This window comes from Heteronotia binoei, chromosome 21 (genome assembly GCF_032191835.1).
Source record: "Heteronotia binoei isolate CCM8104 ecotype False Entrance Well chromosome 21, APGP_CSIRO_Hbin_v1, whole genome shotgun sequence".
NCBI lineage: Eukaryota > Metazoa > Chordata > Lepidosauria > Squamata > Gekkonidae > Heteronotia > Heteronotia binoei.
In genome coordinates, this window is record NC_083243.1 from 51,302,409 (window position 1) to 51,326,589 (window position 24,181).

Sequence of the window (24,181 nt, forward strand, 5' to 3'; positions counted from 1 at the left end):
TAATCAAAGAAGTTCATCTGGTGGGCATATAAAAAAGGGCCTTTTTGGTGTCAGCCCCATAGTTATGAAACAACTTCCTCAGGGAGGTGCACTGGACCCCTCACCTTCAATGTTCTGGAGGCAGTTAAAGACAATTTTATTTAGGACTATGATTGACTAATTTTGTTTTTATTTATTGGCCATCCTAATTGGAGGTGTGGTCTTTTATGTGCTTTAGTTGTTGTTTTTAATTGACAGTAGAAACAGCCTTGAGTTCTGCAAGGTAGAAAGGTGGCTAACAAATGTCTAAAATAAATAGATAACAGCCTCACCTCTCTCCTCATCAGAGTCAAAGTTGAAAAAATCCATGGCGTCGTCAGGTGTTCAATTCAGCTCCTTACTTTTTTCTTCCTCTTACTGTCTTATTGGTAATTTACAGTGTTTTCTATTTCACACTCTTTTTAAAAAAAATCCTTTACTCAAGCAATCCAACTGTAGTTATTATACATTGCAGAAAATGTCCATGACCCTCTGGCGTCAGCAGAAAATGCAGAATTCCAAATGGTATTCTTTCTGAGTAGGAAGACCACATTTCCCAGGCACTGGGACAGCCTATGTGCTGAGTAGGAAGCTTGCGCCCTCTTAAGTTCAGGTCACTTTAATTTCATCTCAAGTATTCCATGACCTCATCTAGACATTGTGACTTAAGATATATGATATATCCTATGGTCATATAGCCTCAGACTTGCATCAGGTCTTCTTCATTGAGCTGGATCAAAAATGGATCACAATTCAGGTGAGAGATCATTTCACAAAGTGTTCCCATTCATCTCTTATGAAGCACTTAAGCCTGAGGAGCTTGTAGAAAAAGAATAATGTAGTTCTGTATCTTAATGTCGCCAGCAGCTTTGTCCGACGTACAACCCTGTTTGGACAATGTTAGGCCTGCTAGCCATCTTGTCTCAATGAATATGGCAACACCGACTATTTCTGACAAAGGGGGGCGACCACTATTCCACAGCATTAACAACGTTAACTGATTCCAATATAAGTGTAGAGCACTAAATAATATCTAGCAATATCAATACCCATCTTGGATTTTTATGGACTGTAAATTGTATGAAATGACTTTTATTGTATATCTGTTTTTAATTTTGAATGGTTTAACTGTTGTTAGCCGCACTGAGACCGTTTGGGGAGGGTGGGATATAGATATGATAAAATAAATAAAATAAAAGGCTATTTTGACTGTTTCTGATTGATATCCATATTTTAATTCAGCATCTGATAATTTACCAGATAGATGGATTACGCAATCCACAGCTTAGGTTTGCCTTTCTAAGAATTCTCCCCAACCACAAAAGCTAGATTGGTAGTATATTGATAGATATGCTGCTCTGGTTTTATTCTCTCTGTAGATGGCATACTTCACAGGTTGATATGTGAAATGAAACTTTAAGGGATAAATGGGTTAGGCTTCAGATATTTAATGATTATCAACACCTATTGGAATATAATAACTCTTTAGAGACTGAACATGATTCCACATAGTAACAGCCATTCTTACAAGATCATGTGTACAATTTGCTGTCATCTAAATTTATTTATTTATTGCAGCTTATATCCTACCTCACAAGCTGGCTCAGGGCAGCTCACATAATGTCACAATACAGCAGCAGTTTAAAACATTAAATAGTCATTAAAATAAAATATTAAGTAAGTAAAAACATTAAGCAAAACCACACTATAATCTGGGTTCCTTAACTGATAGTGCAGCAATTAATAACATACTAGGTATGCTGATCCCATGCTGGGATGGATCAAGTTGTTATTAGGTTGGCTGCTCCCAGTGACAGTTGACATAGAAGTGCCCTGGGTGGCCAATGCAGGGGAGGCCAATGTCATTGGATGTCTGCTGCCTCAGCCAAAGGCCTGGCGGAACAGCTCCATTTTACTGGCCCTGTGGAATTGTAACAAATCCTGCAGGGCCCTGATCTCAGTTGGGAGCATATACCACCAGGCTAGGGCCTGAGCCCAAAACACCCTGGTTGAGGTTAGATGATTGTCTCTTTGGGCAGAAACTATCAGCAGGTGCTGGTCAGCAGAATGCAAGGCCCTGCAGGGCATATACAGGGAGAGACAGTCCTGCAGATATGCTGGTCCCTGGCCACAAGGGCCTTAAAGGTTAATGCCATGACCTTGAACCTGATCTGGTATTTGACTGGCAACTGGCACAGCACTGGCTGAATGTGCCCCTGCACAGATGTCCCATACAGTAGGTGCACCACTGCACTTTGTACCAGCTGGAGTTTCCATTTCATTCATTCATTCATTCATTCATTCATTCATTCACCTGAATATTTATTTAAGGTATTATTACCCTGCATTCTCAACTAAGAGTCATGAGGTTGTTTACAATGATTAACACAATTATTTTTAAAATAGGAAAATAAAATCAAGCTGTATTGAGCAGTAAAAACCCACAGCATAAAAATAACATATTATAAAACTGAACTGATATAATTCTGACAATAAAGCAAAGGAATAAATTCAGAAGTAGAATTGTGTAGAATTGATTTTATTGTATATTGTTTTTTAGCATTCTATGTGGTTTTTAACTGTTGTTAGCCGCCCTGAGCCCATTAGGGAAGGGCGGGATATAAATCTGATAAAATAAATAAAATAAAGGAAGTACTGGTAATAAATAAAACAAAGTAAAAGCAGAAGCAGCACAGCAAAAAGAAAAAAAATTGAAATAAGCATGAACTAAAAATAAATGTGGCCTTGTTTGGCACATAAAAAGTAAATTGGCCTGTAATGGCTTACATTCACACACAACCAAGCTCCTCAGTAAATCAAGGAATAGAATGAGCTCTTTTGGAGGGAAGCAACACCCAGGAACAATCATAAACTGTTTGTCAGAATTTTAAAGATCTTCAATAGAAGTACCAGCCAAGTCAGCCCTAAACTCTTGAGTGCTATAGGTCCTCTACTTCATGGCTACCAAGTTCTGGATAATCTCTGTTTCATCAGTTCTGTTCTTAACAACTGAATTTTTCAAACTGTCACCATTATAAAACCATTTGACATTTGGGCAGAAAATAAGATCAAATTCAGTGTAAGAGCAGCCGTGTGCAAAGGAACACTGAAAAATGCTAAATCTTGAACTACCCCTAACAGATTGTATGCCAGCAGAATCCCTAATATGAATACGCAGCACTAGGAAAAGCACACTCAGCATTTGACCTCTACCTGCTCAAACAACAGGAGAAGGCATCAAAATATGGTGGACTGAACTCAAACAGTTCTAGCTCCCAGAGCATGCCAAAAAAGAAGAAAGGACTAAGATGAACATTAGTGGCACCTTCCTGAACATACCCCAACTTTATTGAAGGTAATGTGTTCTTAGGACCTCCCTTCTCCTTACCATAGGAGAGAAGATATCAGCTTCAGTTCAGAGACTGACTAGGGACTAACCTCCCCCAGATAAAAGGATTTCCATAAAGGGAAAGCCCGCAGCAGAGAAAAACATCTTCAGTGGAAGCCTTTCAGCACTCTAGTCCTTAGAAAGACAAACCTCATACACTCCACACAGCCTCACTCACCAGTTTTTTATTCTCACGGTCGCTCCTACACACACTCCTCCCAATATGCAATGTAAGTAGTTTCATTACTCCACCCAAAAGCATATAACCCCAAGGTTCTACACATATCTAACTCTTCATTTGGTCAGGAGTTAGTTTGCAGTTTTGGATAATTACAGTATCTGGTCTGTTTGGCTGCTGCTTTTTGGGGTTATATGCTGTTGGGTGCAGTAATGAAACTACTTACTTTGCATTATTGCTTACAGAGATAAAAGGCTTGCAGCTATTACCTATGTTGAGCTCTTATTGATCCAGTATGTGTCAATACAACCTGGGCTGGAACTATGCCAGAGCTGTTATTTTCAGATAAATGATCAGGATGATGAACAAGGAATAAATTTATTAAAATATAGTTCATGCAAGTGAGCCATCTCATACACTCCAGGAAACAAAATAATAACAATAATAAAAGAATATGTGGCACAACTATGATTTAAATGTCAGGAGGTCTTTAATTAGAAAAATGAAAGTATTTGTGTTAAAAGCCAGAGAGTTTTCTTCCTAATCCTTGAGACTGAGTAATAAACTTTGTGAAGAAATTCATGAATTTGAAGACAAAAATAAAACTCATGTCTTTCTAAAATGTCAGTTTATTTGATTCTATGAAGATTCCAACTGACCTGTGCCTCCTATTGTGATCCAGGGCCTTCTCAAAGTCAATTATTTTAGATCAATGAATCTGAGGTTAATTACTGTTCTGATGCACTATAAAACCTCCATACAACAATCATTTGAATAGAACAAAGTGGAGGAAGTATTTAAAAAGGTTAAGATGGTGGGGTATTTTTGTAGGGAGGGGGTGCCTGGTGGAGGAGTACTGTACCTTGCCAGTTGGGTAGTTTTGTTAATTTGTTATCCCCGGGGGTTGTTTTGTAGAAAAATAGGTGGTGGAGCTCATCCAGCTGCACCTACTATTCAATGGACAAGGTGGGGAGGAGGAGGGGGAACAGTCAGAAAGATTCAGGAGCTGTGCTCCTGTGAGCTCCTGCTGAATTCAAGGTCTGGGTATTCCTGTTTTGTCTCTGCATATCTTCAGCAAGTTATATGCTAATTTGTTCAGGCTCCTCTGTCTATGAATGGTTATCTTCCATTTCATTTGTATCTGAGGAAGCATGCATGCACATTGAAGTTCATACCTTGAATAAAACTTTGTTGGTCTTAAAGATGCCACTGGACTGGGCTCAAACTGTACCTCACCAATTTACTTGTATGCCCTCTTGAAACTGGCAAGCTATGTACACAATCATTTCCTAGAAAGTGAAATGTGAGTTAAATGTCATCACTTTAAATTACACACAAAGCAAAGGATATATTCAACAGATTACATCGAAGCCAATATAAGCGCTTTCCGGTACAAAACCAAACCAGGAAGGTGGGAGCTATTCGGTTTGCCAGACGCCAGATAAGGGCGAATATTTTGGGATGTACTCCTCCTCGGTCTGGGAACCTGCGGGGGGGTGGGGAGGGGGAAAGAAGGGGACATTTCCCGCCAAAATCAAACCACTGAGAATGGTACAGTTTAATTTGGGCTGGAGATCTCCCCAGCCGCAAAGGAAACATCGAGAGCACCGGCAGCTAGCGCAGCCATTTGGCCCAGCTGCAGCAACACCGCTAGCCCGGCGTTTAATTCTTGCTTAGCTCGCTGAGGCGGAGCCAGGCTCGCGCTTGGCTGACAGCTAAGAGGGGAGGAGCTGGCGGCGGCATGATCGGGACCGTCCTCTATTACGTGCTGCTGCCCGTGGCGCGGCTTCTGCAAGCTTTACGAGGTAACGCTCCCCCCTTTGTGCCCTCCGCCATCTCTCAGAGAGCGATTTTCGGGTCTTCGGTGTCTTTTCTGCGGCTGGGGAGGCCGCTCGCTCGCCCGACCCCCTGCCTCGCCCGCTGGCAGAGGCCCCGGCCTGGTCTCGGGAAGTCGTGCGAACAGGCCTGACAGGAATCCCGGGGAGTGTAAACACTTCGCTTATTCCCTCCTCATGCAGTGCGGGTCTTATGTGGCAGTATAACCGCCCACCCCCCCGCCATTTTCCCTCTCCCAGTAAGCTCGCGGGGTTTTCCTCAGAGAAGGCAATAACTCCCTCAGAAGTCACAAGGGCAGCCTATCTTTTTTGGAACCCAGCAGAGTTCGCATCTGTGTATCGAAGCGCCCATAACAGGCTAGGGGAGGAGGGGCGAGAAGCAAGGCGGGCAGCGATGCTTGTGTGTGTGTGTTAGAGGCGAATAACTTGGGTGTTTGAATACACAGTTAAGAATCTTTTTGATTAGCGGTGCTGAGCATGGCTGCTCCACAGGAGAACTAGCAGTCCTAGATTTTGTTCTTCAGTTCAAGCCATGTTAAGAAACGGTTGTCCATGTAGCACAAGTTTGATGGCCCAGTTCTTTTTTACTTAGTTTCAAATATGTTGTGCTTTACAGAACACAGAACCACAGTGTCCTGCCCCCAGCATCTTTAAGTGTTTATTTAAAATTAAACATGCATTGTGTGTATTCTGATAGAACGTTTTTCTCCATCTCCAACCAAAATGTATAAACAGTTCATAGGGCATTATCTACAAGTGACTTAAACTACATTCCCTTTCTCTTGCTCATTCTGGGCAACTAGAATTCTGTGGAGGAGAGAAAGGGATTTCTTTTAGGGAAGCCCAGTGGGTTTTAAGAAGAGATATATATGTAGTACAGATGTATTCATAGTCAATAGCATACATTTACTGCCTATATCTTGGTCTCCTTTCTGTAAGCCTATGTAGGTGTTCGGTAATTCATTTAACCCCTTAGAGAGCCAATTTGGTGTAGTAGATAGAACATGGATTCTAGTCTGGGAAAACTTGGTTTGAGTCCCCACTTCTCCACATGCAGCTACTGGGTGATCTTGGGTCAGTCACAGTTCTCTCAGAGCTGTTCTCTCACAAACAGTTTCTGTCAGCTCTCTCATCCCCACCTACCCCACAGGGTGTCTGTTGTGGGGAAAGGGAAGGAAATCCAGCCTCCTCTTCCCCTCCCCCCCATGTTCATTTTGGTTCAAATGCAGTGTCATTTAGCCTGCCTCTCCTATTCTCCACAGTTCACTATCCTAAAGAGAAAGTAACAGACCCAGTTATTTCTGCTTGCCTGTAGCACTTTTTCTTCTGATCAAAAAGAGCTGTCCCTGCTACTTTTTCCAGACTGAAAGGGACAGAAGTTACCCAAAACAGTGACATACTTCTCTTTTTAATTGAGGAAAAACTGCTGTAAGTGAGAAGGCTGTAAATGCAGAGGCTTGCCCTGGTGGTGACCTTTTCCCCAGGAAGATCAAGACTTTTTTGGATGCATTTTCATTAGTTCAATTACATCCTTGTTGAGGATGATTGAAGCACATTCTGTGCTCAGTAACTGTCCCATAACTACATAACTGCTACATAACTACATACAATTTCTCCTGCTTCATCTTCCTTATTAACAGGACATCCTAGTCTGGTCCTCAAGTTTTGGAAATGAATATAATTAAATTCTTCACTTTGCAGTTTGTAAGAGTCATAATTTAAAACTATGAATGTGTGTGGTGTGCATGAGAGAAGAATATATTAGCAAGCAGTTCTTATTGTGTTGAGCTGTACAAATCTCTAGCTGAGATTCTGCTGTAGCTGAAGAGGTCAAAAAGGCTTGGTGTTGCTAAACTCCAAGTTTCAGAATCATGGATCACATCCGCACAAAGATGGAGTTACCTTAGACATTTGTGGAAAACAGTAGAATCAGATATTTTCAGGGGAAGATAAAAGCAGTCTGCCACACTACCCTGATGGTTATCTAAATTATTCCTGCATTAACTCTGCTATTGAATTTTAATAGTTCTTTATTGCGCCTGATTTTATTACCTGTAAGAAACAGATGGATTTTAATCAGCAACTGATTTTGATTTTTTGTTTTGCAGATGGTTTTTTTACATGGCGGAAGAATGCACTTCTGGTGAATACAGCTGCCCATATAGAAGGCCTTTCTGTTCCAGTTTGTGGGAAGCCAGTTTCAGAGGAGCAGCAAGTCCTGCTGCAGCAGTGGCTGGAGGAAGAAGCTGGGGAACCACACATCAATGACAGCATTTCAGAAACAGAGAAGGTGTCAGCCACTTTGGCTGCTGAGTGGCTGGAAGGCCCACAGCTACTGATGACGAGCTTAAGTGATTTGAATGTGGACCCACAGTCTGATGGCCAAGAGCAGCAACAGGTGGTTCAGAATGAAATTACTTCCGGACTACAGGAATTTGTAGAAACTGCATTAGCAAATTTACCACTAGAGGAAAAAGAGGTCACAGAGGACAATGCTGTATGGGCAGCATTAAGGACCCAGGCTAATCCTCAGATTGTTGACGATGCACCTCTGTCCGCAGAAGTATGGATTGAAGACCCTGCTGTGTTAGCTTGGAGTCCTGCTCAGGAGACTGATGTGGCGATGACAGAAGGAGGAGCATTGCCTTTTCAGAATACAGATCAATTTCAGCCCCTCCCAGCAGAGATACCTTATCATGGTCAGTACAAATGTATTTTGTCATATGACTGTGATCCATATTGATTTATGGTTATGTTTTTACTCTCTTTTTTGTGATCCGCCCTGAGCCATTTGCAGGGAGGCTGGTATATAAATTTAGATAAGAAATAAATAATGCTGTGCTAACATAGGGCTTCATTTCTGTCACATGCTTTTAGTTGTGCCTGATAGTGCTGAAACATCCCTGTCAATCTTTCCTTGGAATTCTTCAAAGATCCCACAACCTTGTGCACACATCTTATTCTGTTGCTGAGTATTTGGGGAGCTGAAGAAATCATTTCTAATTGAGTGTTATTTAGTTTTAGCTCTGGGTGTTTCTGAGTTTATAATTAATAAAACATAGGCAGAGACATTTGTAGGCAGCTGTGATCAGACTGGTATGGCAAAATCAGAGTTACTCATGGATCATTGTCATCTAGGGAGTGGATGAAGTGTTACAATATAGTTCCTAGGAAAGGACTCCATGTACTTGCTTGGTACTAGTGAACACCTTTCTGAAATTCTAGCTTCTGAAGAATGGCCATATCAGCTTGTTACAGCAAAAATGTATGTATTGAAATTGGCTTTTGCTTGTAAGAGCTCATGTGACAATGGAACCATGAAAGTCTCTGTTAACGGGCATGTCATTGTTCCAGATTCTTAAAGGAATTGGAGAATGTCCAGTATTATCTTCTCAGCACTTTAGAAAGGGGTTTTGGGAAAGGAATTCCTGGCATATATCTGCTATCTGTATTCCTCTCTCTTTGTTGTACAGAGATTCTGTGGAGGGACTGGGAAGATATTTCTGCTCAGGCTTCTATCTCAGAGCCAGGCTCAGAGGCTGGGTCTTTATTTGAATTCAGAGTCATGTCCTACAATATTCTGGCTCAGGACTTGATAGAACAAAGTCCTCATCTTTACATGCATTGCCATCCAGACATTTTGAGCTGGAACTATCGTCTCGCAAATCTCTTACAGGAGATCCAGCACTGGGATCCTGATGTGAGTATTATTTGAGCCTATGTATATCGCTCACTGTGCAAGTAATAAAATTGCAGTTACTTGTGTGCAGGTTTAACAGAACAAAATGTTGTATTAAGAATTCTAACTCTGTATACTGTGTAAATTTGCATATATTTGTTTAATTAACTATAAATAGCTATGGGAAAGGGTAAAGAACTCTGTCAGACATAGAAGCTTTACCCTTGAATATTCTGTAGTCTTCCTTTCCTCCCCTCATCTTCCCTGGGAATAGCATAGACCACATATTAAACCAGAAGAGGCTGAAATGAGGGCACTTGATCTGCCTTGAAAGTGCAGCACCTAAGCAACATCCTTTATTTCTTTCCAGATTCTTTGTCTCCAGGAGGTTCAGGAGAATCACTATTGGGAGCAGCTGGAACCAACTCTTGTGATGATGGGTATAACTTCTCTTTTTGCAACTTAAATTACAATGCTAGCTCAAGATCATTTCTCTTGAGTGGAAAGTTTTATCAGCTCTCACATTTCTGAAATGATTTGCTTTACCTTCTGAGTTTTATAGCACACATAGCTATGAAGAGCTTCTCTGCTCCATTAGATGGTATCGCTCTTTAGAGGGGAGGTAGCCTGTCCCCTTGGCTGCCTGAATGGGACTGGACCATATCAGTACATCTGTGGCATTGCTCATCCTGAGAACAAAAGTAGGCAACAAATAGAAATGAATGTAACAGTCCCCTACATCCTTTTTTGTAATGAAAGGAGCCATGACAAGCTGTTACTGGAAGTGAGGAAGGGGCTTAATCCACTTGGTTCCTACTGTTTCTTCACTCCCCCCACACATACAGGAGACTTTTTTCCCTATGAGGAAGAAGCAGTTGGATGAGGGAAGGGATATCTTGTATAGAATAGCAACTAGACAGAAAAGTTTAAACTGACACATTCTAGCCTCATTATTCCTCAGACTGGCAACCCCCCAAAGAAGAAGAAAATCTCATGAGTTGAATTCACACACATTGCAGCACTCAGGCAGCTACAAGCTGGTCATAGAAAAGAGAAAGTTCAGCCACCACCATCATGGCAGCTACTCAGGAAAAGAGCAAGCTGGCCACAGTATGGTTTGGTGGTTTTTCTCCCGTTTCTCTATTACCAACTTTTTTCCCCCCAGGAGCCTCACCTCTCATTCTGAGGAAAGAGCAGAAAGGCAGTCCTTCCTCTCATTCTAGATAAACAAGGGCTGGCTTAGGTTCATCAGTGGTGGGGAAAGACAGCCTTACATGCTGAGAAGTAATTTGGTAATTTATAGTTATATATATTTAATATTAATAGTTATACACAGTTGTATTGTGTATTAGGGGGGCTGGCACACAGGGCATAACATAGTCCTATGGCTCTTTTGATTGATGTTAATGTGAATTTGGCTCTCCATGAGCTACAGAATAAGTGTTAGTGGTTTGGTCAGTTATGTTTGCTTGTGTTGTTCTTTTCCAGTTTTTCAGTCCTAGCCCCACTGCAAGGAATCTTTGCTGTTGGATTCAAATGTTTATCATATTTTTAATCCCCTTGTTGATTGACTGAATAGTTTTATCAAACATGTAATCCACCTTGAGTCCCAGTGAGAAATGAAATAATAATAAGTACTTTTGTGTTTGGCTAGGCTTTGCTTGCATCTACAAGCGGCGGACAGGAAGAAAGACAGATGGTTGTGCAATCTGCTACAAGCAGAGCATGTTCCAGTTAATCAGCGCTAACCCTGTTGAATACTTCCGGCCTGGCTTGGACATCCTCAACAGAGACAATGTTGGTCTGGTGCTACTGATGCAGCCTTTACTCCCAGAGAGCTTGGGAGACAAGGCAATCAGACCCTTGTGTGTGGCAAACACTCATATTTTGTACAATCCCCATCGGGGAGATATCAAACTGGCCCAAATGGCTCTGCTTCTGGCAGAGATAGACAAGACTGCAAAACTGATTGATGGCAGTTACTGCCCCATCATCTTATGTGGAGACCTAAATTCGGTGCCTGACTCGCCATTATACAAGTTTATCAGAAATGGCCAGTTGTACTACCATGGGATGCCAGCCTGGAAGGTAAGCATAGTTGGGGGGTTATGGGCCAAAGCTCTTGGACTGGTTTAGCTCTCAAACAAATATTTTCTCTATAGTTGTAAGAACTCCTGAGATTAGTATTCATCTCTTTCTTTCTTCTTCCTGATATCATTTTTTTTAACCTGTGATCACTTTATACAGTGAAATGGAATTGGTTCATTACTTTTATTCTACAAACCACTTTTATATTTGTTTGTATACAACTTAAAAGAAGATAAGTTGAATTCAGGCTAGTGTGTGTTATGTGTCAAGTTGCTTTCAACTTATAGCAACGCTGAATTAATGACTACCAAAACGTAAAGACTAGACCTGGGGTAAATTTAGGGTATATCTGCAGCTTACTATACTGTCATTTTAACACATTCACGCAAAACAAGGTTCGTGCTTAGAGTTTCTCTGCCTTTTCCCCATCTTTCTTTAACAATCCCTTTATTCCTTGGTCATCCAAAGACTCAGTTCCTTCTCTGGCTGGTTTCCCATTCCAGATATATTTTTTTTAAATGTTTATTGTTTGTCTGGATTGTTTTAGCAACCTGCTCCTCAAATTCTCTTTTCACATGCCTGATTATTAACTTGCATATATTTTGCTGGAACTCTTTGTCTTTTCTGTTCAATGCATTGGGGTAGACCTTCCACTTTGTAAAAGAAGCCTTTTTACTTTCTATAGCTTCCTTGACATGCATTGTTAGCCATGCATGCATTCTTTTAGATTTGTAAGTGCCTTTTGTAACCAGGAAATGAATTCTACCTGGGCTGCATTTAGTATGGTTTCAAATAGCTTCCAAACATCCAGTAGGGACTTGACTCTTGTGTTTCACTTTCAGCTTCCTCTTAATTATTCACCTCATTTTTGTAACGTTCCCTTTTTTATATCAAAGGTTACCATTTTGGATTTCAGGGGTAACTTTCCATTGACATGAATGCTGAACATAATAGCACATTGGTCATTCTTAATTGGTCATTAATGGAACAACCTCTACATCTCTTGCTAGCTCTTGAGCCTTCTCATAACCAAGTCTAACATCAGTAACTCTCTCATTGGCTCTGTAACCAACTGTTCCAGTATGCAGTCATTTATGATGTCTCAACATCTTATTTCTATAGTGTGACTTGAGTGCACATGCATCCAGTCAATGTGAAGGTAGTTGAAGCCCCCCAATATTATAATATTTGTGCCTGTTTTAGTCACCTCCAGTGTTCTCTCTAAGCTGAGTTAGTGTGAGCTAGCTTGTAGGTTTTTAGTCTCTGGCTCACACATTTTTGTCTTGGCTTAGGAAAAATGGCCTCAGAGCAAACTAATTTATGCAGTAGCTCATGAAGTAGAATTTTTACTCACAAGACTCCACAGTTTAGGGGGAGTATCACATCCATTATTTCCTTTTGCATTTCAAGATCAGCCTCAAGGGTTTCATCAGGTGGGTGATATTACACTTCTAAATAATCCTTATGGCTACCCATCTCCACCCATATCTCTTCTGCTGGGGAGTTCATTCCCCTAATGTTTTCTAACAATTTTATGCTCTCTTTGATGTGCAAAGCAGCACCTCCCCCAACTCATCCCTTCCTGTTTTGCCTACAGAACTTATACTCAGGGATGACTGTATCCCATACATAATCATCTTTTTGGACTGCCTTGTCCTGAACCTTGTCCCCCGTTCCTGTTGGCTTTCTTCCCAAGTTTAGTTTAAAAACTGCTCAACCACTTTTTGATATTGATCCCAAGGAGTCTGATTCCACTTTGATTAAGTGAAGTGCGTCTCTTCTATACCTGTTCAGCTTGTCCCAGAAAGTTCTGCAGTGCCTAACAAGTCCAAACCCTTTGTCCTGGCACCACTTTCTCATCCCTACATTGAGACCCCTGATCTGTGCTTGTCTATCTGGCCCTGCTCATGGAACTGGTAGCATTTCTGCGAATGATACCTTGAAGGATTAATTTGTGAGTGTACATGAATGCTATAAATGTTGCTGCATTTGTAAAGATTTTGGAGTGTGTCTCAAAATTCTTAAAAATGTAGTTTCCTTGTTGTGTTTTTCTGCCTCTTTAGGTGTCTGGGCAGGAAGAGGTCTGTCATCATCCGCATCAGCGGAAGCTACCGACTCCACTGTGGCCCAGCTGTCTAGGTATAACTGATGGTTGCCAATATGTCACTCTTTGCAAAATGAAGAAGTCAGGTGAGCTTCAAGGTGAAAAATGACAATATATTTTGCATTAGATTGCTGTTTCATGAGCTGGCATGTCTTCATAATCTGGGCCGGGGTACCAGACTACAGATTGGGAGCCATATATGCAGCTGTTTTACACATATTGTGCAGCTCTTGGAAGTCAAGGAGGAATTTAATGCAGCCTTGCTCTCAAGTAAATGTGCTTAACATCAGGACCTCAGTCAGCCTCTGAGCACTGATCCATAGATAGGCATCTATTTCCACCATGTGTGAAACAGGGAAGGAGGGGGAAATAGGCAGGCTTGCAAGCTCTTCTCCTCCACCATAGAGGTTGCCTGGAGACCTAGAGTGGAGAAAAGAGTGCAAGAGCCAAGGGAGCCACTGAAAGAAGGGATGGATGGTTTCATAGCTCTTTTAGGAGCCGTATTTACTAACCTTGGTATCAAGGCAAGGAGAGATGCATAATGATGCAAACAGTCAGTGATTTATATGGTACATGCGTGTTTCCTTCTCCCACTGTTGCCAAAAATAATTCCCTAACCCTTTCCTATGCTGGTTTTATGGAGACTGTTATTCCCAATGTTTTTTTTTAAGTCTCCTAACGTGTGTTGTAAAGTGCATACATATGTATTTTATCTTTCTGTGCAAAAAAAGGTATTAAGAGTTTTAATAAAGACATGTGTGTAATACTTGTTCATGTCTTGCAGCTCTCAAACATCTGACATTTATTCTATGTGGCTCTTACATTAAGCAAGTTTGGCCACCCCTGATCTGGGATAACCAATTTTTAACCTTCCCTTTTTATTATATGAAACACTCAAAGAGTAGGAAGCTTTATTTAAAACAATTAATTACTGGAGAGAAAACAGTGAATGAGTTTGCTTAATTTTTGCACAAGTGTCCATCCTGGTTTGGAGTATACATGTGGGTTTTTGGTTGCATACTTAAGTTACATACATGTGCAGCTCTCTTTACACATTATGGAGTATACAGGTTGGGTGCAAAATTCCCACCCTTTGTCCTGGTAACAGCCCCACATGAGTTGTGGTCCTCCTTAATTCCTACATTGATGGTGTCCCATTTGTATAATTTCACTGGTGCATGTGGAGAAGTGGCTCCGGTATTTCCCCTCTGTGTCATTTTCCTCACCTGGATGGTCTGGGAAGGGCACTGTATTGCTTACTGGGGAAATCTATGAGTGTACTCTTTAAGCATACTGTCTGGTATGAACCCTTTCTGTCTTTGGACCTAGACTGCACAATTTAAATGAAATTGTTTTTAAGTCATGCTTTCTGAAATCCTGTTACATTTTGGATCTTATATATATATATATATATATATATATATATCAGAATTTTAAAAAAGGTAAAGGTAGTCACCTGTGCAAGCACCAGTCGTTTTCGACTCTCAGGTGACATTGCTTTCACAACGTTTTCACGGCAGACTTTTTACGGGGTTGTTTGCCATTGCCTTCCCCAGTCATCTACACTTTTTCCCCAGCAAGCTGGGTACTCCTTTTACCGACCTCAGACGGATGGAAGGCTGAGTCAACCTGGAGCCAGCTACCTGGACCCAGCTTCCACTGGGATCAAACTCAGGTAGTGAGCAGGGAGCTCAGACTGCAGTACTGCAGCTTTACCACTCTGCACCACGGGGCTCTTAATATCAGAATAGTTTTCTTCTAATTCATTTGTAGTTCATTTATCTTTTGACTAAACTATGAGATAGAGATTGCTTTACTTGGCCCTCTAGAAATAATTAGTAGATTGATCCAAAACTGGGATGTGTGTTGTGGAGGCTTTCATAATTCCATGGAGATCGAGCTTCTTATCCTCAGTGTTCTTAAATTAAGTTGGCTGTTTCAAGGCTTTAGAAATGGTCTTATTTCTTACTAGAGCACTAGGAAATAAGTTAGTACTCTGATGCCCCCAGTGATTGCCATGTCATATTTTTTAAATCTCTTTGTACCTTTCATGCTACTGTGCTTATCTGAGTAACTAGGCATTTGAAAGGCTAAGCAAAAATGTAAACCTATGGATGGTAATTGTAAAGGGTGTCTGCTTACCGTATTTCAGTTCAGTTTTGCCCATTATCCTCTAAAAATGTTTGTATGCTTTTGTAATTGTGTATGCTTGCAGAATTGTGGGCTTTTGTAATGTATATCTCAACTTCCTTTTAGTTCACTGTCTTCTACCTTTGTAACCCACTTTCTGCACTATTTTCCTCGGGAGGGGGGGGGGCGGGTTCGCATTGCTTTCCAGTCCTGTAATCATAGTCCTACCGTTTTATTTATTGGAGGTTTTTGCTATTTGTTTGACGGATATGATTTTCATATTTTGTAATCTGCCTTGCGTTTCACTGAGAAAGACAGATTATAAATGAAGTAAATAGATAAATAGATGTTTTGCTTTGAAATTGCACCTGTACTTTCCACAGCATGTGGTTTGCACCTGCTTTTCCACTTCATGCAGATAGCATAGATTGTGCTAAAACTACTGGACTAGACAAATTTTAAATACTTTGTTTTCCTGCTTTTATCTGTATTTCTCCCAGCAGATAAGCTCAAATATAGCCGTGATTTCTTGCTTCAGTTCCGTTACTGTGATATCGCCTGTGAACGACCTGCAGAGTTGGCCCTGTTGGAAGGGGTGACGGATGCCAAACCAGGTACCCCAAAAGGGTTCCCTCTACTTCTTTCTGTCACATCTAGTTATGGTGTCCCTCATTGCACAAAGTACATCTGCAGGCAGGGTGACAAATTGCATGCTGCCCTTGGCCCCATAGAACCATGCTGAGATTTACCAGCAGCTTTTATGGGCTAGAAGAGTATCGACTAGTCATCTCTGGTAAACCACATTGGTACTGAGATATTTTTTATGCGATCTGGAGTGTGAGAGAGAACATCTCTAAATCAAAAGATTATACATTTCAAGGAGCAAGCCAAAATCAATAATCAAGGGTTATTATAAGACCAAACCAAGGCCTGGATCCATAGAATTATTCACTTTCCCATGTGCTCTTTGGCTTGTGTTTCACAAGCAGCAGCCCTGCATACCTTGTGGCAAGCTCCTTTTGGAACTGGTGGATTTTTTGAAAGCAGTTTTGTGATATAGCATGAAAATCTGCAAATTTCAAATCATTCTTATGGTCCTGGGCCAAATTTGTTAAATAAAGAGCAGCACCTTTACTCATCTCTTCAACCTTATCCTAATTTTAATTTTGTTCTCATCCATCAGGCTGTCCCTTATAATTCAATTCTGAAGGTGATAGGGCAAGCCACGTCATTTCTAACTGTTGCCAGGGCTCTCTCATCTGGATAATCTCTGTATGATAAACTGTTGCTCAGATTTGCTGGAAAGCATGATAGTTTGCCTTCAGCTTTGTAACCTTGATCTGCTCTTTATGGTCTCTCATTTTGTGGGTTGGTGCCTTACCACACCATGTGTATGGAACAGCATCTTTCTTTTGTAGCCATTGTGGCTTTGATTCATTGTGGTGCAAGTTCAATGTTGTGTTTGAATTGGTTGCTTTACTGTATTGCAGAACGTCCTGCACATTGGTCTAAGGAGCTCTTTGTGGAGAATAACTCTGATGCAGAAATGTTCTGTTCCAGGTAAGCAAAAGGGTAGGGACTTGAGGCTTGTGAATAAGGAAGGCACCAGGTAAATAGGAAGATGGCAAACTAAAGCATGTTTCAGCAAAAGGAAGCTTGTCTTGAGAAGCAAGAATATCCATTGGGTGCTTTCACACAGCGACTGTTTGCAAGTAGATTTTGTTATTCTTACACAGTAAAAATCCAGTTGCAAAACACATTATTTAGTGTGTGTGAATGCACACATTGTCAGATTCCAATCACAAAGCTCACATCAGAGCAGATGAGCTCATAGGGATGGAGGGATTTTCTTTGAGGAAGTCTGAGGTTTGCATTCCCAAGGAAAAGGAACTGATGGACACTTGCTGGAGAAACTGCCGAGCAATTGATAATGAATTTTTGGTGTCACGGGAGAGATTTGTTGTAGTGGAATAAATGAAACCAGCTTGGTTACCCTGTTGAAACTAAAGTGAAGGCATAATATGAGAAGTGCCAGGCTGGTATACTTTTGAACCCTATTGTCAGGTTGTGCTAACTTGGGCTAGCCTGATTCTTAACAGAGTTCAACAAGTTAGCAGCAGTGTTCCCTCTAAACTGAGTTAGTGTGAGCTAGCTCACAGGTTTTTAGCCTCCAGCTCACACATTTTTGTCTTATCTCAAGAAAAATGGCCCCAAAGCACAATAATTTATGCAGTAGCTCACAACTTTAATGCCAGTAGCTCACAACTTCAATACCAGTAGCTCACAGAGCAGAATATTTGCTCACAAGACTCTGCAGCTTAGAGGGAACATTGGTTAGCAGACTTCCCTTGATGTTAGGCATTTATCCAATGTGCTGCTATAATTCCTCGTCTAATTAAGTGTGTTTAGAGCACATAAAAGCTTAGTTCTCAATAAAACTTGGTTGGTCTTAAAGGTGCAACTTGACTTCTGCTTTGTTCAACTGCTTCAGACCAACACGACTGCCCTCTTGGATCTGCTGTAATTTGTTAAGTTTATTTAAAGGGCTCCTTTCTTGAGAATTAGATAATAATAAAGTTAATTTTGTAGAAAGTGGTCCTAAGCAACTCATATAACCATATCGGTGTTTTGGATGGCAGTTAAGACATCAGGGAAACCTGCACAGATATTTACTGCTGGAACTTTGCATTCCTAGACAGAGAGGCTTCTATAGAATTCTGAAGTTCAGTAACAATAGGAATACCCTTTGGATACTAACTGCACTGGGAGGGTGTTGTATGTTTGTATGACTTTCTCACTCACTTTTCCTCCTGCCCAGATATCCAGGCAGTGTCCAGCATGGCTTGAATTTGGCCTCTGCTTATAGCCATTTCCTGCCTCAGAAAGGCCGCCCTGAGGTTACAACTATGCCAATGGGTATGGGAGCTACAGTTGATTATATCTTCTACTCAGCAAATCCAATTAGCAATGAGAATGTAAGAGGTGAGTGTAGCAAAATAAATCTCTAGTGGGCTGTAGCAAGCATGTTGCATGCGACCTCTTAGAAATTGGTGGCCTGGGCATTGTTCTTACAGGGGGCTGATGTAGTGATAACTTCTTAGCAGGACCTTTGCTGATAGCCATTGTGGTAATTAGAGTGTCAGATGAGCATGGAGGAGACCTGGGTTCAAATCTCCATGCTCTTATGAATCTCACTGGGGTTGCCTTGGATCATTCTCACAGTCAAGTTAGTTCATAAAGCTGTGAGAATAAAGGAAGGAAGGGAGAATCTAGCTTTTTTGTCTGTGAAGTGTGAAAGTGCAAGAGAAGTTGGTTCTGAGGAGATAATTCATGCTATTGCCATGAACAGAGCCCCCCCTCCCCCCCAAAAAATTTACATTTACATGCATTGGTTTGTTTTTAAAATGTCTGCAGCCCTTTTGGTCCATTAAAATTTTTTTTAAAAATCAAAGCATTGCCAAGACAAACCAAAATATTACAAAATAGCAAGCTTCATAGAATAGTTTTTGAGGTAAGGTGTTACATTAAACAAAACACCAAAAGGGGGAGTGTTTTATGTGTATGTCTGTGTGTGGACCATGGTATATGCAGAAAATGTTATTTCAGAATTGGATAGGAATTTCTACTTTATGATTCCTGGTATTGTAAGTATGAGAAGAGCTTGTGGGGAGGGGGTGAATGTTACTGGGCCAAAAAATGTCTCTAAATGCCATTGACACAGTAAGAAACTACACTAAACTGGAGGTTGTGGAAGCAAGCTTTCCTGCTTCCCTTCTGCCATCACAGTCTGATGCTAACTCTGAAATCCCTGCCTATTACTCAAATTGGAGTATCTCTATTGGGAATTAGTATAATTGGAGATGGAGCATGTGAGAGGGGGTAATGACCAAGATCTTCACCAGCATTTATGGGGATTGCATGTCAGATATGGAATTGAGGAATTGGGAAATTGGGTCGCCCAATTTGGATATATCTGTGGTGGCACAGGACAATTTATTAAATTGTACTTCACTCTTATGGAGTGATCGACACCTTGCCACAACTTTATCCATTCTTTCCAGCCTTGATCGCTGGGACACAGATAGGGGGCACATTCAGGAAGGCGATGTTCTACCTCATAGTAATAACCATCATTTCCCAGCCCCTTTTAGTTTTATTCTTGCTGGTCCTCACCTGCTGGGTGAGATGCCAAATCAGATGGCTAGAAACCCTGAGTGATCTGGCCCAGTACAGTAAGCCTGGACCCATCTAGACTGCTTCTTCTATTCATTCTTCAAAGGTTTTTTTTTCTTTTCATTTTTGTCATTTTTCTATTCTTTAACTTTGTTTGGGGGGGGGGGGGAGTTTTGTCTGAGTCTCTCCTTTCTGAACCAGTAGGAAAAACAAGGCCTTTGTTAAAAAGGGAACACTGCTCGGGACCCCTTGGAGTGATCCTCTTTCTGTAGTATAGCTGCCATCACATCCATCTTTTCATCAGGTCATATGTCAAATCTTGCCCTAATGAACAGCTCAGGCCCATGTGAATTAGGGGTGCTCACCAAGTCTGGACAGTCTTCCCTTCTAGTTCCTAAAAGAAAGTTCCAGACATGTGAGCCTGGCTGGTTCTAAGGGTTCTAAAGTGATTTTCGTTTGGAAATTAAATAGAGAGGGGTTTTTTTTAAGAGAATAAAAGAGCAAAACATACTCAAGAGCACACAGGGAAATGCACATACAAGGCTAACAAAGATAAAGGAGTAGTGGGGATACAGATTGGGGATGCGTGATAATTTAACTGTCTAGAAGAATGTAATCTGTGGAAGAGCAAGGATGAACTGACCTGTATATTGGGTGTGAGGTCTAGATCTAGGAGAAACCCCACACAAATAGGACTTGGGGAAGCCCAGTTATAGCAGAAATTGGCCCTCGGGCAATCTGAGGTGTACCCCCCCACAAAAAACCCCACAATGCCATGATTGGCTTTTTAGGGGGTAAAACAATGTGTTGAGGGAGGCTTGATGGCTTTCCATGGGAAACTTGTAATGGCTTGCGTGTGTGGCTAATGGAGCTTGATAACATTGTTGGGTGTAGACTGAAAGTGTTAATGTTTTCTGAGGAAGTTGCTGAGTGTAAACCAAAAGTGTTAGCATTTTTCTGATGACCCTTCGGGTACAGGATAGGAGAAGTTGTCAGACCATATGAATAGCCTATTAATTAAAGTGAGTAAGGGAAAGCAAGACCAGGTGCAGGGAGGAGTTCGCAGGAAACTTATTATTGAGGTTGAGGATCTTGTTTAGGGTGGGGAGAGATCTGCTAGCAAATTAGCGACTCTGAGTCATCTACCAAATAGTTTCCCCAAGCTAGTCTCTGACCAGCATCTGTTTTGTTTGCTCCAGCTCCATCTTGTTTCCTCTTCTAGGCCAGGCTGTACAGTACACATATGATTTGGGGGGGGGGGCGGATTTTAAAGAGGGGCATCTTGTATAAACTGCCCTTCCGCAGGAGGGGTCTCACTACTAACACACACTCCTCCATCTTAAGAAGTAGCAGAGATGAACAATATGAACAAAATAGGATGGGAGGAAGAATCAGGAAAAATTCATTTCTCCCATCCATTTGTCCATTGAAAACCATGGTTAGGATTAGGGATGAACCGGAAAAATGGAGGTTTATCCCGGTTTGTGATAGACCATGAACCAGTTTGTATCTCCCCTAGTTTGATGGGGTTCATAAAATCCATTTAAAGAGAATATTACCTTTAAATGGATTTTGTGAACAGGCACAGCATGGGAATGGAGTTGGAATGGTGAATTCACCTGGAAGTAGTGAATTCACTGCTTAGGCTTCCCTTCCATGCAACACCTGCTATCAAAGCCCATTTAAAGTGCAAGTGGTGAATTCACTGGAGGGGGTGTGGAGCAAAAGGGATTGCTGAACTGGCTTACATCTAATAGATTCAAGCCAGCTCAGCAATACCTTTCATTCCCTCTCCCAGCAGAAGCCACAACAGCTCTTGCAAGTGAACTCAGAAGGCATTTAAATGCCTTTTGAGGTCACTGGCAAGTTGCGCATCTGGGTGGATCCAAACTGAATGAACTGCCAGAAAACCCATGGCAGTTTGCGGGCAGATTGCAAACTAGGTGGGTATGAACCCTGGTTCATAATTCGGTTCATACCCATCCCTAGTTAGGATCCAACCCACAGTGGTCACCATTTTTTTCCTTTCATTTGTGATCTTAGGCTTTGAAAAATGAGACCCTTTGAAGAACATATGGAAACTTCCTAGTAAGCACATGAACAGTAACTGCTAGAAACTACATACTCACCAGTGGGTATTCCACATTTGCCAATTTCTCCTGCTCACTGTCTCCTGAATGTTTGATGAATGAGCATGAGATGTAAACATATTTTGAAATCTTGCCAAGTCGTTTAGTAAAAATGATGACAATTTAAGGCAGAAAATAAGTGCAATGACAGCAAGGTACTGCTTACTTGGCCATGACTGCCATTACAGATGTGTGAAGATGTTGCATTTGTCACTTTCATTTTTACAGTGCGTGGATCCTGCAGAGTCTGTAAATAGGGGTTGAGTACACAGCTTTTTCCTCTCTCTCACATGCACCTCTTGTTCATCTTAGGTCGCAGGATGTACCAAGATGGAGCCCTAAAACTACTTGGCCGCCTGTCCCTCCTCTCTGAAGATATCCTTTGGTCAGCAAATGGCTTGCCTAACCCTTTCTGTTCATCTGATCATCTCTGCCTGTTGGCCAGCTTTGGCTTAGAGATCTCTGGCTTCTGATCATATGCTAGACATCTAGAACTCTCACAAGAGTTGCTTTGAATGGGAAAATCATGCCACTGAAGGTTGCATCAGTTAACAAAAAAGAGAGAGAGAGAGAAAATCAGCTACCTCCCCCATCCCTTCCTTTTCCTGCCTTTTGAGTTCCTTTGTTATTCTTTCCCATGCATCTTTTTCATAAGAAAAAGCATTGGATTCATTTCTAATGCTGCAGTTCTACACTGGGCTTCTCTGGCAGTTTGCTTGCCTGCACTCTGGCTTGCACCATCTTTTAAAGGACATTCTGCCAGCAGACTTGACATTTGGTAGGCTTGCTGTTAGCCATCACTATCCAAAAATCACCAGGACTTGTGCACCTTGTTAGCGTTCCAAAGGAGAGCAAGAGAAGAATGGACTTGTGGGTTTTTATTGTGACTCCTGCTGCAAACTGATTTTTCATCGCACTCAGGCCAGAATGGTTTTCTGCAAGTGTTCAAAATAGTTTTTTTGTGGTGCTGCTGCTTGCAACCTTAAGGGTGTTAACTGACTGGTTAGTCCTTCAAATTAGCTTGGAGAGAATCAAAGCAATTTAAGTGACTTTGTACGCAGAGAGTTTCTATCAGGCCAGACTTCAACTCTTCTGCATGAACTGACATTCAGAACCCTTCAGCTTTAATAATATTTCCCCCCCTCTGCCTGGAGTGTGCTATTCCATTTTATAGCAGTGTTCTTCAGATGGCTACATTTCTCCTTCATCTATCAGCTCAGGATATTTCTGAAACCTCTGCTGGTGTCTAGAGTTGCAGGGAAGAAAGGACTGCTAAAACTGATTGTAGATGAATGCTGCTTTTGTTGTTTTGGTTTTAGCTGGCTTTAGCTTGGAAGCCACACTGTCAGGTACCTCGAGCTAAGCCTAGCAATTGCTGCTAATTTATATTATTGAGGAATTTTGAAAGGAGTTATACAGTCAGCCTCAAGTCATTACCTTGATCCATGGAAACCACAGCATCTAATTTTAGCTATAAGTGTGGGCCATGGCATAACTTCTTTATTCTAGAGGATGCATTGGGAGTTTTCAGGATTTGTAATGTTTTCTTAAATTTGAAAAAATAAAGTTTTATAATTTCAGGAAAATTGTAGGAACATCTGACTTTGGGACTGACTGAACAAGACTAAGCAGAAATGTTTTTTGAGCGCTAAGGTATAGCTAAAGGAGTGCCCTCTGGCGGACACAACAGGAAAAATACTGCTCTGTGATGTTTGGCTTGCACCTTCTCAAAGTTTACTCTGCGCAACAAGTGTGCTCCTCCCCTTCTTTAAAGGAATGAATGCTGAGCCTCTAAGAAGTGGATAACTGAGTATAATATCTGAGGTATATTCACATCTATGTAAATTCTGGTTATAGATGCAAGCATGGAATCTGGCCTACAAGATCAGCTTTTGAAGAATCTGAGTTTTTCTTATAAGTAAAAGCAGCTTTTTATCTTCTGTGGAAGTGAAAATGTAAGTATGTTGGTAGTGTGCCTAGTGAAATTCCAAAGGCAAATGTCTGAGGAAAAGTTGAGTATGATTTTTGGTGGTTTGAGAGTACATAAGAGCCCTGCAGTATCAAATCAGTTGCTCCCCACCCTTGTCCAGCATCCTGTCCCACACAGTGGCCAATCAGTTCCTCCAGTGATCCAACAAGAGTACATAAAGGCCGGGGCCTTCCCTTGATATTGCCTCTTGGCACTGGGATTGAGAGGTTTACTGCATCTGAATGTGGAGGTTCCCTTTAATCCCCATGGCTAGTAGCTACTGATAGACTGATCTTCCATGATTCTGTCTAACCCCCTTTTAAAGCTGTTTATGTCTGTGGCCATCACTATATAATCTGGCAATGAATCTCACATTTTAATGTGGAAGGGGAGAGGGAGATGAGGCTTTAGAACTCCTGGCTATTCCACCCAGACAGCCATTCTTTTTATTACCCAGCATATGCAGCCCTGGCTTAGAGGACAGGAGAGA

General features: G+C 41.4%; 2 protein-coding genes across 2 annotated transcripts in view; one reads left to right on the top strand and one right to left on the bottom strand.

Moving 5' to 3' along the window:
- Nucleotides 1–640, bottom strand: part of LRRC74A (leucine rich repeat containing 74A) — a 32,410-nt gene extending 31,770 nt beyond the window's left edge. The window contains exon 1 of the mRNA XM_060262228.1: nucleotides 312–640. Within this exon, the coding sequence (XP_060118211.1) occupies nucleotides 312–348 (37 nt within the window). The 5' untranslated portion in view covers nucleotides 349–640. The remainder of the gene's footprint in view (nucleotides 1–311) is intronic.
- Nucleotides 641–5,304: 4,664 nt separating this feature from the next.
- ANGEL1 (angel homolog 1) lies at nucleotides 5,305–23,308 on the top strand. The gene is made up of 10 exons (XM_060262131.1): nucleotides 5,305–5,389; nucleotides 7,528–8,118; nucleotides 8,893–9,119; nucleotides 9,469–9,538; nucleotides 10,753–11,186; nucleotides 13,250–13,376; nucleotides 15,924–16,034; nucleotides 16,911–16,980; nucleotides 18,239–18,402; nucleotides 22,035–23,308. Exons 1-10 carry the CDS (start codon nucleotides 5,326–5,328, stop codon nucleotides 22,193–22,195), a joined length of 2,019 nt encoding a protein of 672 aa, XP_060118114.1. The 5' UTR covers nucleotides 5,305–5,325; the 3' UTR covers nucleotides 22,196–23,308.
- Nucleotides 23,309–24,181: the final 873 nt, after the last annotated feature.

Excerpts from the sequence above, each read along its gene's own strand:
- ANGEL1 (XM_060262131.1), top strand. The coding sequence starts at position 5,326 with ATGATCGGGACCGTCCTCTATTACGTGCTGCTGCCCGTGGCGCGGCTT. Across the intron at positions 9,539-10,752 it reads ACCAACTCTTGTGATGATGG|GCTTTGCTTGCATCTACAAG; the intron begins GTATAACTTCTC and ends GTGTTTGGCTAG. Across the intron at positions 16,981-18,238 it reads GCAGAAATGTTCTGTTCCAG|ATATCCAGGCAGTGTCCAGC; the intron begins GTAAGCAAAAGG and ends CCTCCTGCCCAG.